The sequence below is a fragment of the Lonchura striata genome, chromosome Z (genome assembly GCF_050655825.1).
Source record: "Lonchura striata isolate lonStrDom1 chromosome Z, ASM5065582v1, whole genome shotgun sequence".
Taxonomy (NCBI): domain Eukaryota; kingdom Metazoa; phylum Chordata; class Aves; order Passeriformes; family Estrildidae; genus Lonchura; species Lonchura striata.
The window spans coordinates 61,369,439-61,383,780 of record NC_140740.1 but is presented as its reverse complement, the minus strand read 5'-3'; the positions used below and the strand labels follow the sequence as shown (position 1 = coordinate 61,383,780).

Sequence of the window (14,342 nt, the reverse complement as noted above, 5' to 3'; positions counted from 1 at the left end):
TACAACGATGTATGGAAATATATCTCCCAATACTTTCTTAGCCTCTTACATACCAAGAAGGTATTTTATGTATCTAACCAAAGTCAATGTTAACCAGCACTTTCAGTATAATAGTATTAAGTTTCCCACTAGATACTTCAATCCAACCAGCTTCCAGTGTGTAAAACAGGTACAAATTTTACAAACAGAGTGTTAAGGTTCAGACAGTGAGAAAGAGGTTTGCAAATCTTAATGATCAGATCAGAAATACCTGCACTTTCAACTTAGCTGCCTCTGTCTTCTTCTGGCACTCTTTCTGTAACATGACTTTCTCAGGAATATCTCTCAGCTCTTTACTATCTGGCTCCTGAAGCTGCTTTTGTGTTTCAGACAGCTGTGTTTTGGCCTGCTCAATTTCTTGCTCCAGTTGACTTATCTTCAAAGAACACTGCCAGCTTACAGACAGAGCATCCTTACCTTAAAGACAACATATACAAATAGTTTAAAACCAACATAATAATTAGTTGAAATGTAATACTCACTCCTGGAGCTGAAATATTATTTAATTTGTTTTGCCTAAGTCAGTAATTTCTGATACATCTTCCAACACTAAAGGAACCTGCAGCTCCCTTCTAACTGAAATGGAGATACAGAGTCCTACATCTGAACATTTCGTGAGTCACCTCATGCCACCCAAGAAAATGCCAGCTGAGTGCCAGAGTTAAATTCTACTGCAGATTTTGGCAAAACAGCTATCCTGTATTTCACAATTTTTTTCCCCAGAAGAATATGCCATTTTTTAATTATTCAACTTTCAGTTTAATAATTGGATTGTGTTTCTACTCTGTGTCTTGTCCTGTTCAGGCAATCTGAGATGGCACAGAATCTTTCTCAGACCACCTCAAGAGAAGGTAAAGAAAAGAGAAGAGTGTGATTAAAGGGGCTGAGGAAAGAGATCCTTCCTGTCATCACAAGGTTAGTCTCTCTATCAGGACAGATGTGTAAGGGATGTATGCTGCCAGGGACACTGATTTTTTTCGTTCATCCCCTTCTGACTCCCATTTCTCTACTGTTATAGAATATAGAAGATACAATGATGTATCTTTTCTCCAATCCCAGACACTATGTCACAAATGCACATCTACAAAGAGATAGCACTGACCATACATTAAAAATTACACTACTGTAGGATAAAAGCAATAATCAACAAAGGACAAAAAATATTTAACAAATAATCTTCATAGTAATATTTAACAAATAATCTTCATGTAATCAAAATTTTCAGTGCGATCATAGCAAGTAATTAGCAAAATCTATGGATTTTTAAGTAGTTAAAAGTATTCTTGTCTAAGATAGTTGTGTAAAAACTAAGAAATACAGGATTTCAGGTTTTCAGTGCCTTTTTCTTTATTTCAGAACATCTTAATTCCCTTCAGTATCTAGTATTCCTACAGTAGCCAGTTACCTGTTCTTACTAAATCCTTAATAAGTTCCTCTTTCCTTTTCATATTAAGTGCAAGTTTTCTTATTTTTTGCTCAGTCTTAGCAAGTCTCAACTCTGAATTCGTTAACTTCTGCATGTTAATAACATGGCTATTCTGGAGGCTGTCACTCTCTTCACCTTGAAAAAAACAAAGCAAAATAGAGTTATGAAATCTGCAATAGATGCTGTATTCAAAAGGTAGTGCTCTGTAATATTAACTGTGTGCTGTTCTTCCATATGAAGTACAAGAATCAAAAGGAGAGACGAAAGCAGGGTATTCTTCCCTGCCATGTGTCTAAACAGGAAAAAAAAGGATTGTATACACTTGCATTTCAATACCCTACATCTGAAAAATATTCCAGGAAACCACTTCAGTATTTTTGGTAAGATAATAGCATCCATTTTCTTGCATTGAAGCAATTCCAAAAATTTATTCCTGAGTAGGTTTTTGATAAGTGAACTGCTTTCTGGCTAGTAAGTATTACTTAGAAGTTACTAACATCAGTTTCATAGGAATGGGAAAGAACAGAAATTGGAAAAGCTACATTGAATTATAACCAAAAAAATATTTGTAACAAATACACATATTTTGCTGGGAAAACAAATTACATAAGCTAAAGATATTATTGCATATTCTGATACTGTAGTAAGATTTGCTCTAATGACTTTCATTATACCTGTGTTTGTGTCGGTTTGTAGGGCAGATTTATTGGACAAACCAGACTTGTCTACTTGATGCTTCATGTCACTTACATCAGGAAGAAAGCACAGAGATGCATGATTTTGTGTCCATGTTTGATTTATGGAACACCTATGGAAGAACAATAAACATGCTACTCTGCAAATACACAGGGATTTTTTTTTCTTTAAGCATCAAGCAAAGTAGATTATCTTAACAGAGAAGAAGCTCAAACTTAAGAAAGCATTTATACTTTCTTCATCATCCACACCACTCCCACACACACCATCACCCAATCCCCCAGTCTTCAAGGTAGATTCTGACCCACAAGCAAGGATTACACAATCTTCGCTAAACCTACATATATTAAACTTATTTTGCACTATGCCCAGTTGGTCCCACAGGTTTACTTAAGTATCATCACAGATGGTCTCATATCATGGAAGGATTAGGCACTAATACTACCTTTGCTATACATTTTTCTGTAACAAAAGTGAAAGAACAACAAAACATTACTTATATGAGGTTTTCTCTTCGCAGCGTGTATTGTCTTCCTCTTCGTCACTCTGATCAGGGAGGTGGCAGTGAAGGACTTTATCTTGATCTTCTAATTTGCTCAGTATAATCTGTCTGCGAATATGGAATTCTGTCATCTGGGCCAGAAACAAGACAGGGGGGCTGGTATACCCCTATCAAAAAGCACACAAAAATAGTGAAGGGTAAAAATACTTGCAATAATTTAGCATTTCATTACTCATATTTTAAAAACTATTTCACCATCTCAGCTTGTAAGCAAAATTACACAGGTTTTCTATAATAACTCTGAATCCCTGTGTACCAAATTGTTTTGCAAGAGCCTAGAGGAATCGTTCCAAAAGTGAAAGTGGGCACTGGTAGCAATTCATTATCCCATGTTCTCAACATATTGGTAAGAATAATAATTCATTTTTTATTATGTCTCATACTTGAACCCTCAAAACCCCTAGAAAACTAGCTGGGAGGTGAAACCATGACAGCCATAGGACTTGTAGGTGGGAATTTTAAGCCTAAATATTTTGGATAATTGTGGCATAAAAAATTATATTCATAAGCATAAGCTTATGAAGCTGAAGATAATATCTCAGCTTCATAAGCACATGGGAAATCTAAAGATTTCACATCTGTAAACTCCTCTAATCTCAATTTTAGCTGATCAATGACTATATGCTGTTCCACCATTTTCTAGTCTCATGGGAAAAAAATAAAGCAAAAGCAAAATTGAGCTCTGTATCATATTCATGACTTCTAGTTCCTCACAAAGGTCATGAATCTTGTAAATCACCCACTGACCCCAAATTATTGTGCAGGGCACAGGCAAATTCTGCAACAGAGAATTCTGTGACGTATCTTCAGTCTCAGAGCCCCCCTCCCACTCCCCAGTCCAGTAAAGATTAGATACATTTTTGTTCAGACCAACCCAGGTGTCCTGGGTTACAGAAAGAGTGCCATTGTGGGGTGTAACCAAATTGAGTATTCTATGCCATTTCTGACAAACTGTTAATGATTGGTTGTTTGAAGTAGATGCCCAGTAGATGCCCAGCTGACACCTCAGACTACAAGCTGGGTGTTAAATGAGACAAGGTAGAAGAGCCAACCCCTGTGAGAAGGGGAGTGTTTCTTTTTCTTCACAAATGACTCTGCAGTGCTAACTCCTTCTGGGGAAACACCAGCACAGTCCCCCCGATCCTGAGGTGGTCATCTCTGCCAATGGGCCATAATGGACTCAATGGTACCACCACAACTGATAGCTGTAGCAACTTAGACCACCAAGAATTCCTAAAAATATCCTATGACTCACAGGACTACATCATTCCCATTGTGTAACTGTCCACCCTAGGGGATGTGCTGAATACTTTCCCTTGAACCTGACCATAAATAACTGGGGGCTTGGAAGCCCCACCACCCCTGGACAGATCCAGATGAGGACCATCACTTTTGACTGCAACCATCACTTCAACAGGACTGCAATCACCACTTGATAGGACTGCAACCACCACCCTGGCCAACAGGATGGCAGGCTGTAATCTGACTTTGTGGGTCTAAGCCAGTTTGAATGGCATTACATTTATTGTAACATTTCTATTAAATTTAACCTTTCTATTAAATTGTGACTCAAGGTAATTGTGTGGGTTTCAATTTTCCCATAGAACACCTGATCTAGTTACATTAGCCTATCCAGGCATCTAGTGAGAAGTGGATGACATAATTAGGAGCTCATGCTTGCTTTATATGTGTGTTTATGGAGAAATAAAATGAGAATTAAACAAATATTTTCAAATTGAACTTATGGTCTGAGTCTTATTCATTAAACATGTATATAGGCTTCCCCTTCCACTTTGTACAATTCCACTTTAAAGATTACTTGTATAAATAAACTAAACATGTACATATCCCAGGATCACTTGCTGCTTTTTCTTCCACCCAGCCTCAGGTTTGTTGATAATGCTAGTTTCAATACCTTATCTGCTTTTCCTACAGCATTCTCCATACATTGTTCAAAAGTACTTATGTTATCTAAACTGATTCATCCATAAGGCCTGGTTATTTCCATTTTCTACTCACTTGATTATTTTTTATTATTTTTGAATATGGTTAAAATCAGGCCTAGCAACAACAGGGAAGTTGAAATATAGCTCATGGTACATTCTGCATTCTTCCGCTTCAAGTGACACATTTTTATTAATTCTTTATATTGTTGTCTTAGATTGAAAGTCTCTTTGCCCCTGCTACAACTGCACACACAACTCCACAGTGTACACCCATTGCATAAATACATATGTGTATAAACATTTATTACCTCCTACCTCATACCCACTGCTCTAAAAGTCCTTATTCTATCATGTACCATTAAATTACATCTGTCTGTGAATACAATGTAAAATATTTGACAGAAGCACTTCCTTTACATTGTATGTTTTTAAATAGAAGTGGCAGTTTAGTGAACTAAATGCCAAAATGGTGCCTGAAAGTTCTCAAGCTTCCCTCCTGCCTCTGATACAGAAAGATTCTTCTATCTACACTGTGACAGCTACCTTGTATCCGCCAAAATTTATATAAGCATTATCACAGTGTAAGTCGACACTATGGTGTGCAGGCTAAAAAAAAAATCTAGCCAGAAGTGACAGAAAAGAAAGAAAGAGACAGAAGGAAGAAAAAGATCATAACTAATTTACTTACCTTTAATGCACTGACTCTCCCCAAGCCATCAGAAAAGAAAAGGAAAAAGAAGAAAAAGTATAATAAGGAGAAGAGTACTAACTGTCCATGTTTATGCTTTTCTCTTTTAAAAATACATATAGTAAGTTATCTGTAGTCTGCTTGTCCAGCAACACCAGCAGAATATTAACTATTCTATGTGCAGTCTTTTTAATCTTGAAATGTTATGCACATACTAGTCACCGTAATTTCATTAGCAAACTCAAGATCCACACAAGGAAAGAGGCAAGCAGCTACTTTGTCATTACCTCACTTTCCACTGTGTCACTCTGTTTTCTCTAATGGTAAAGGATCTGAAAGTTGGGATGGAATACTGTCTTGTAAAGTCAAAAGGGGTCAATACTCTAATTCTTAATACAGCTATAACAAAATAACTTTCTATACAATTTTTAAATTAAAGCATGCAAGAGGATCCTTATAGTTTTTTTAAATTTTAAAGCATCTTTCAAATCCGAATCTATTAATTGTCCTGAAACTCCTTAAGAATGATACAAATCTGGGGAGAGGGTTGTGTGTTATCCTTCAGGAAGCATGGAGAGCATAAATGGTTCAGTTCAAGTTATGCAGGAGGCTTCTGATACAAATTGGCTCATATAAAGTCTCCAGAAATCACATTACTGTGACACATCCACTAGAAGAACCCAACTCATTCTGTGAAACAGCTCTAATTATAACAAAATGGCCCTAATATTGAAAGCTAATTAAGTAAAAAAAAATCTGAGGGACCTACTGAAGCAATTCACAAAGTAGAAGGATAGTTCAATGCAGATAAATGTGTACCAGTGGAAAAATACCTGTAATCTTTGTGTTTCTTGAGCCTCCTTTAAAAATTCCTGTTGCTCTTTCTTTTCTTGTAGCAATGCCTTTGTCTGATTCTGCAGTATCTGCACTTCATGATTCTTCTGGCTAAATAGTTCTTCATTCATAGCTAGTACCTGCTAGATAATAAAAAAAGTTCAGCTGGACAAAAGGGACATTATTATTCCTACAACTGGAATATTAATCAAAATAAAACCTCATCTGTTATTAAAAGACATGACCAGAACCGCAAAGTCTTGAGGCATGTATAGAAAATTGTCTAAGTGGTTATCTGCAGTTTCTAGCTGCTAAATCTTCACTTCTGTTTCATCTATTGATTTTGTTCTACAAGTTTCATTCTTTCCAAGGAGATAATGTACTTACAACCAAACCTTATTTATTGAAGTATATATTAAATTCAGTTATTCTCTTTAGTATGCTGTTACATGTAGCTACAAGATCACAGCATCTCGTGATTAACATACTTGTCAAATGGAAACAATAAGAATAGCTGTTCTAAATATGCAACTTGGATAATAGTTTAAAGATTAAAGAAAACACAAGAATGCTTGTTCATATGTTCTTGTGGATGAATTTATACTGATTGATGGAGACTTCCAAGTGCTGTTAGTGGTCCAGAAAGCCTGCAGAAGCCAAAGTATTGAAACATTACATCAAAACACAAACCTTCTCATTCGTGCTCTTCCTATTTTTTCTCCAAGAGTCCGGGTGGTGGACATATGAATGAGTTTATCTACAGCCCAACAGGTATTTGATTATCATGTAAGACAGCATTATCCAGACAATAATAGCTGCTATCAAATTACGGTTTATGTACAGACAAGAACAGGTCCTCTACTAGTTGCTAAATCTGTCCATATGCAAACCCTGCTCTAGAGTCTGTAGTGTCTCATTTATTTTGGCCTTTCTCTAACCATCTCTTCCTGGCTGTGGATGGCATACTCACCCGGGGAAAGGAGTTTAAGCTAAGTTTAAGCTCAGCTTTTACACTGTTTTGAACCTGGAAAACAGGTTTAAAGCAAGCCACATATGAAAATCAAGAAGAAAAAAAAAAAAGCTGTGATTTAGATTGATTGAGAGCAAATAAAAGACTAAATTTGTTTATGCAATGGCCTTATAACTATTTCTAGCTTTATCAGTTTGGCTGCAAACTTAAAAATGTGTTGATGTTACAGAATTCTAACTTACTGGAGCACTGCCTCCTTCCACACATAACAAACTCAAATTATTTTTTCTGAGGTATTCATCTGCATCAGAACTTCACTCAGATTCCAACTGAGGTACAGTTCTTTTAAGTAATAAAATTAATTTTGATTTGAGATTATTGTCACTGTACAATAACCTGCATTTCTTTTCTTCTGATGTTCACAGTCAACATTTTAACTCAGCACAACCAATACAACTACTTCCTAAATGTATATGGGAATGTTTCCAAAAATAATTATTTATTTAATCATGTGTCAGTTCTGCTAGGAGACATGCTCTCAGAAGGCTGAGAGCTCTTCTCTCCACAGGTCATCTCTAGGACTATTATGTTCTGTGAGAGAAATAGCTAATCAGCACTAGCAACATGACAGGATCCACGTGGTATATCTGCATGCTAAGACTCCCAGATGTTTTGAAATTTTCATGCTATTTGGAAAACCATAAGGAAGCATGATGTCACCAAAAACCAAAAGTTGATGCTAAACACAAAAGCAAATCCTAGAATGTGATTAGACAAAGAAATCTGCCAAGAGTTTAGAAACTCAGTTAGCTAAAGACATGGCAATGGAAAAAGAAATACAGAAGGTTTTGTGAGACCACAGCTGAAGAAATACAGTTTAGGAAATTGCTAAGAGATAAGAGATGGGACTGTAACTTTGTCATATTAGACAGATTAGCGTATTACATACATAGTATTAGATAATATTAGACAAAAGTTGCAAAACTTCATCCCCGGGTTATCTGTAAACCCATTGATATCTTTGAAAATATCTGCATTGTAATTCTATCTGTAATACTTCTGATGGAGTAATATCTTCCCAGGATTCAAAACAATTTCTGGGTTCACAGGACAACTGCTGAGGATATGCAACTAAGTACAAACTTCCAAGAGGAGGGAAAGTTCTCTCTCTTTCTCTTTCTCTCTTTCTTTTCTTTTTCCCCTAACTAAGGGGAAAACTTACTTACCTAAATAAGTACACTCCCTCACTTCCAAGCCTCCAGTCCCAAGGAAGAGTAAAAGAAAGAAAACTTATGTGTCAAACAGAAATTGTTCAGTAAGTGAAGGTGAAGCGAAAGAACAGCGAAAATACCACAAGTAATGCAGAGGTAGTTAATTAATACAAAACCAATCACTCTTTGCCTCCAAAGGGTAGACTGATGCCCATTAGCTCCTGTGCAAAAAGACAGCTAACATAACTAAATCCCCCTCCTCCCCCTTTCAGTTTCTGACTATGTCATATGATGTGAAATATCTCTTTGGTTGACTTGGGCCATCTGCCTGGCTGTGCTCCTTCTGTCCCTGGGCACACTCGCCTATCTATTCACTGGTGTCACAGGCAGAGAGATAAAACACTACTGTTTTATCAGCACTGTACCAGTCAGATGTGTAAAACATGGCAGCCTGCAAGCATCTATGAAGAAAATTTACTCCATCCCAGTAACTTAGTACAACCCCCACTCCATATTCCACACCATTTATGTCATGCTCAAGCCCTGTACTATCCAGTGCAACCTGATTAACCATCCTTTCTTCCCTTCTCATCCTTTGACTTATGCACAGTCCTTTAGTCTACAGACCACTTCTGTAAAATACCCGTAAAATGTCCACTGAGATTATTAAATTCATGATGTGGGTTTTGTCTGGTTACAGTGATCACTCAGGACAGGAGCCCAGGCTGTGCTACAATAATTGTTGTATGATCCTACAACAGACCAGCATAGTCCTTCCATGGTGTCAGAGACTGACATGTTTATCACACATGGCTTAAACATTGTCATAACAGATTTTTGCTGTTATGGCAAAACTGTGCAATGAAGCTGCACCACCAAAGCCCAGAGTGAATGTGCCTCCTGATTGAAACTCTGTGAGTTAAACTGACTAAAACTATTCAAGAGAAGAAAAGTTGGTTAAAGCATCTCAGGCCTGGGAAGTAATGGATAAGGCTGGGAGAGCATTCACAGAAGAGCCAAGCCCAACGGGCTCAGGGTGGAGGCCACAGCTGCAGGCATAGTCCACTGTGCAGACTAGCTCAGCTGTAGGGCTCTCCATGCCAGAGAAGTCACATCTATGGGACACTCTGCAAGAGGGCGAGCTAAAGGCGCATCAAGATCCATCAAAGGCCCTCTGAAGGGTTCCCCAGACCCTGTGCCAGAGGACTGTTCATGATGCAAAATGATGCAACTGACCCAAAGTCTTCCAAGGGACAGTGTCAAACACGCACCCCCATCAGGGGAGGCACCTGGCAATTCCCACCTGCCCCAAATGTATATTAATCCACTGGATACTATGCTTTGGCAGGGGATCCTCACCACCAAGAAGACCAGATGGAGAGGACCTACAAGACATCATTAAGATCCATGGCAGTATGTTTCTACTTAATCTGTCTCTGTCATTCTTGTTTCCTTTCCTTTCCTTTCCTTTCCTTTCCTTTCCTTTCCTTTCCTTTCCTTTCCTTTCCTTTCCTTTCCTTTCCTTTCCTTTCCTTTCCTTTCCTTTCCTTTCCTTTCCTTTCCTTTCCTTCCCTTCCCTTCCCTTCCCTTCCCTTCCCTTCCCTTCCCTTCCCTTCCCTTCCCTTCCCTTCCCTTCCCTTCCCTTCCCTTCCCTTCCCTTCCCTTCCCTTCCCTTCCCTTCCCTTCCCTTTCCATTTTCATTTTCATTTTCATTTTCATTTTCATTTTCATTTTCTTTCTCATTTTCTTTCTCATTTTCTTTCTCATTTCCTTTCATTTCCCCCTCTTCTTTCTTTCTCTTTATCTCTTTGTTTCTTTCTCTCTTTCTTTCTCTTTGTTTCTTTCCCTCTTTCTCATTGCATCTTTTACTGTTAAATAACATGTATCAAATTTTGATATCAACATCTAACCTTGTTTGGTTTTAATCTCATTTCAGGGAATAATCAAACCTCAGAGTTCCTTCTTTTCTATTCACAGAGAGTTCTCTTTGCTCCTTTGGGATTAGAGCAGATTGTAACACCTGGTAGAAGGATGGGGTTCAAACCCACAGAGCTGTAAGTCCTCGGAATCAGTATCAGAAAGAGGAAGGGGTCTACTGCATCTCAGGAATATGCTGACAGCAACTGGAACAGTAATCCTCCTGGATGACCCTTTGAAACCACTGCTTCTTCCCCCTTTATGTCCAGACTGCTTTATGTGCAAAGTTCGAGGACCAAAATAGGTGCACTGCCCCACTTCTCATATCCTTTTCACAGTCATGCAGATAGAACTGTAGGGTGGGATTTGTCATGGGCCCATGGTTCCCCTTCCCTTAAGCAGAGGAATTCCTGGTCATGGTAGCCAATGTGCTGGCCTGCCCAAGCAAGAAGTTAAAGAGTATATCCACATTATCTTTTGAGTTGCTAGACCTTGTGTAACAATCTTTCCACAGGTGAGACACAGGTCCATATCAAGGAGAGAGAATAGAGCTTTTCAGTAAACCTCTAGGGCTGGCAGTTTGTTCTGTACAAAGTTGGTGCCACATAGTCAGCCTAATTCAGACTTACCAGGCTTACTTAAGTTGCTGGCATATGATGTCTGTGTGTTCTGCACAGACTTCAGCCACTCAGATCATGTGCACTTTACATACTTTGGAACTTTCAAAGCCTGATTATTGTCCATGTCACTAAAGATCACCTCCATCACCTTTAATTCCCTCAAACATTAAATACATTCCTCCGTGGCAGTCCACACAACCTCACTGGATGACAATATCTTCCTTAAGAGAATATTCTGTCTTCATACTCAGTAGGAGTCACCTCTGGAACCTGGAGGTGGCTGACCCTCTTCCAATCCCTCTGGTAGTCCCACAATCCCTAGCAAAGAATCCCAGGTGTTGTGTTCCCCTACCTTGTAGTTCCAGACTGTTAGCCCTACGATTCCAGCTCCAGAGCAACAGGGAGCAATTAGCTCATCCTGTCAGGCAAAATCTTTACACTTTATCTTGCAGCTAGGTCATGGATAGGGACCAAGTAGCTTCTGCCTCTCATGATTTCTGTCTTTTTCCTCTCCTACCCTGCTGTGGAACAGGCTGCCTGTTCTCATTCTTCCTCTCTCCTCCTCTGAGCAGGAGCTGCTTCTTCTCTTATTAACTCAATCCACTGTTTCTTTACTACAAGATCAGTTATTACAGTTGAGGGTTTAGTCTCTGGTTTAGTGTCTCTGTGGCCTCAGACCAAGACCACCTTCTCAGTCTCAGACCACCACAAGCCTGTGGGCTTTTAGACCAGACCCTCTTGCATTTCTAAGGGCACTGGACAATGACTTTATAGGCATGGGGCAGATCCAACACAGCTGTAGAAGTCACTGTGTTTCACCTTAGCTCCTTCAAATAATGTATTCGTTTGATGGGTTAATGAGCCTGCTCAGATATGAAATCACAAGCTGTCAGGGGCAGCAATGGCCCTGTGCTCCTGCCCAGCTCCTCCCACACATACTGATACCCCAGGGATCAACCACACTAGAGCATCTTCCTGTGTGGCAAACTCCAAATAGCCGTTTAACCTTACGAACAATAATTAAAGTTGGGGTCACAACACATCATTATGAACAGTCTGATTACATAAGGATACTGAAGGAACTCAGAAGCCACTACATCAAGGCTATAAAAAACTCTCCTGGAGGAGAGGAAGGTATACATGCCACTTTTTCCCCTCTCTCAGCAAAATGTCTCTCAGAGAAGAAGTGGGGAAAACTATAGTTGCTGATTTTATCCATGAGGTGGTTCTTGGAATACGGGGACATCAACAATGTAAGACCCAAGTACCAGATTAGGCTGATGGCCCATGGTTTTGTCATAGCTCTCCCAAGCAAAGGAAAATAAAGTAATAAAAAGCAAACAAAACAGCAAAATCTGAAAATAGTCATTAATGATTCTTGGGGCTGTTGTACAGCTAGAAAGCAATCAAGCATCTAAATATTCAAGGAATATACAAATCAGCACCCAAAGCAAATATGCAGCTTCATGACCTGCAACAGTCATTAAACATCTTAACTAAAGAGGTATTAACAAGTTAACTCTAGCACACTATAATCACACCTGTTATTATCTTGAAAGCCTTGAGCCACGGGTTGGGGATCCAAAATAAACTGTTTTGGGTTACCCCAGTAGATAGCCAAGTACACAGAGCTATCTTTTCACTTCCCCCTACCCCCATCTCCTAGGAGGACAGAGGAAGAGCAAAGGGAAAGTGAAAGCAAGAAACTTTGTGAGTCAAGATAGAAACTGATCATAAGCAATGATGAAGTGCAAGAGAGAAAGAAAATAAAACAAAAGAGATGATGCAAAAGCTATCACCCACAACTTCCCAAGGCTGACTAATGTTCAGCCAGTTCTGGGCAAAATACAGCTAAGTCTCCCTAAACCTCCTCCTCTCCCTTTTTATTGCTGAGCATCATGTTATGCGGTATGAGATCTCTGATTAGTTCAGGTCATCTGCTTTGTTCCACGTTTGTGTCTCCAGCTATTCATGCATCCTCCAATCTATACTGGGGGATGCAGCCAGAAAAACAAAAGGCCCATCACTGTACAAAACACCACTCAGCAAGAGCAAGAACATTACTGTCTTATTACCATTGTATTGGTCACAAATCTAAAACAGCACCCTCAGAGATGCTATACAGAAAACTAACTCCATCTCAGCCAGACCCAGCATACTGGCAAAGCTAAAACCAAAAATCTACCAGATAAAACAGCTCAGCCTCAAGAATCATCTTGAAACTGACTAGAGAAAATACAACATTACTTATCTCTGCTGTCACTGATTGTGTATTCAAAAATCCATTACAATACACCTATGTCCCAGAGATTAGCCAAATGAAATTCTACAATGCTCTAAATTAAATTTAATTGTCAAATTAAGTACAGGTGATAATTTTATCCATCTTTCAAAATGGAGTTCAAATTTTGGCAGATTGCCTTTTTACTTAGTCATTTAAAGAAACAGCTTATAATTAAATACCTGGCATTTCTCTAGGTCCCTCTTCTGCTGAAGAACTGTAATGTGATGTGGTACAGGGCTGGTCTCAGTCCCTGTGTCAGTCTCCTGGACGGTGAGAGCTTCCTTCCTTACTTTCTGCACCATACTGATCCAGCTCTGCAATCTGTCCCGCTGACTTCTTCTTAAGCTAACATCATCATTCAAATCAACCAGTAAAAGTAAGGCTTCATCTACACAATTTCTGTAACTGAAATATTGAACCTGAAGGCGAGTGAGCTTCTCCTCAAGTGAACTGATACGGCCTTTTTCTTCATTTAAGTCATGTAAATGCTGATTACTGACCTGCTGGCTCTGCAAAGCTTCCTGAAGCAATCTGATTTCAGGTTCCATTTCATCAATTCGGTCTTTTTCTGGGTTGTAATTTACTACTGGTTTATTTCGAATGTTTTTTGCTCTGTTGGCATATTTGAGGGAATTTAAAGATTCATCAAAGTCCAGTGATGATGGACTTATACATGTTATCATAACAATCTTGGCATTTCTTCCAAGGGAGTCTTTCAGAATACGAGTAATTTTAGCATCCCTATATGGAATATGTGCACTTTTCCTTTTTGGGTCTCCAAGGGCACTGATGACATTTCCCAAGGCAAAGAGACCACTATTGATCTTAACTGATTCTTTGAAGCGTTCACCAGTATTTCCAGTCTTTGCTAACCTCTCTGATCCAGCCAGATCTACAAAATGAAACTTTGAAGAGATCGAATCCTGTGCAGCATTCTGATACTCTGCAGACTGCTTCTGATGAATACTGATGGTAAAAATGGCATGAGATCGACTAGAGTGCTCATTCATCTGTGTTGTGCCTGTGTGACGAGCTGCATTACCACTTTCCAGCAGGCTTATCACTTCATCTGCACATTCCACTTGGAATTCCTTAGAACCGACAATCACTTCAAACACCAAACCAGATGAAAGTAAGAATAATTTAATT

At 38.9% G+C, this 14,342-nt stretch overlaps 1 protein-coding gene across 4 annotated transcripts in view; it reads right to left on the bottom strand.

Moving 5' to 3' along the window:
* KIF27 (kinesin family member 27) overlaps positions 1-14,342 on the bottom strand; it is a 33,569-nt gene that overhangs the window by 13,879 nt on the left and 5,348 nt on the right. For 2 of the 4 annotated variants that reach the window (XM_085565963.1, XM_077790322.2), the window contains exons 4-9: positions 13,373-14,301; positions 6,191-6,334; positions 2,658-2,830; positions 2,140-2,273; positions 1,445-1,600; positions 251-456 (exon numbers count right to left, since the gene is read on the bottom strand). In XM_085565963.1, the coding sequence (XP_085422089.1) occupies positions 251-456; positions 1,445-1,600; positions 2,140-2,273; positions 2,658-2,830; positions 6,191-6,334; positions 13,373-14,301 (1,742 nt within the window). The remainder of the gene's footprint in view (positions 1-250; positions 457-1,444; positions 1,601-2,139; positions 2,274-2,657; positions 2,831-6,190; positions 6,335-13,372; positions 14,302-14,342) is intronic. The other 2 variants (XM_085565965.1, XM_085565964.1) reach the window with 2 other exon arrangements.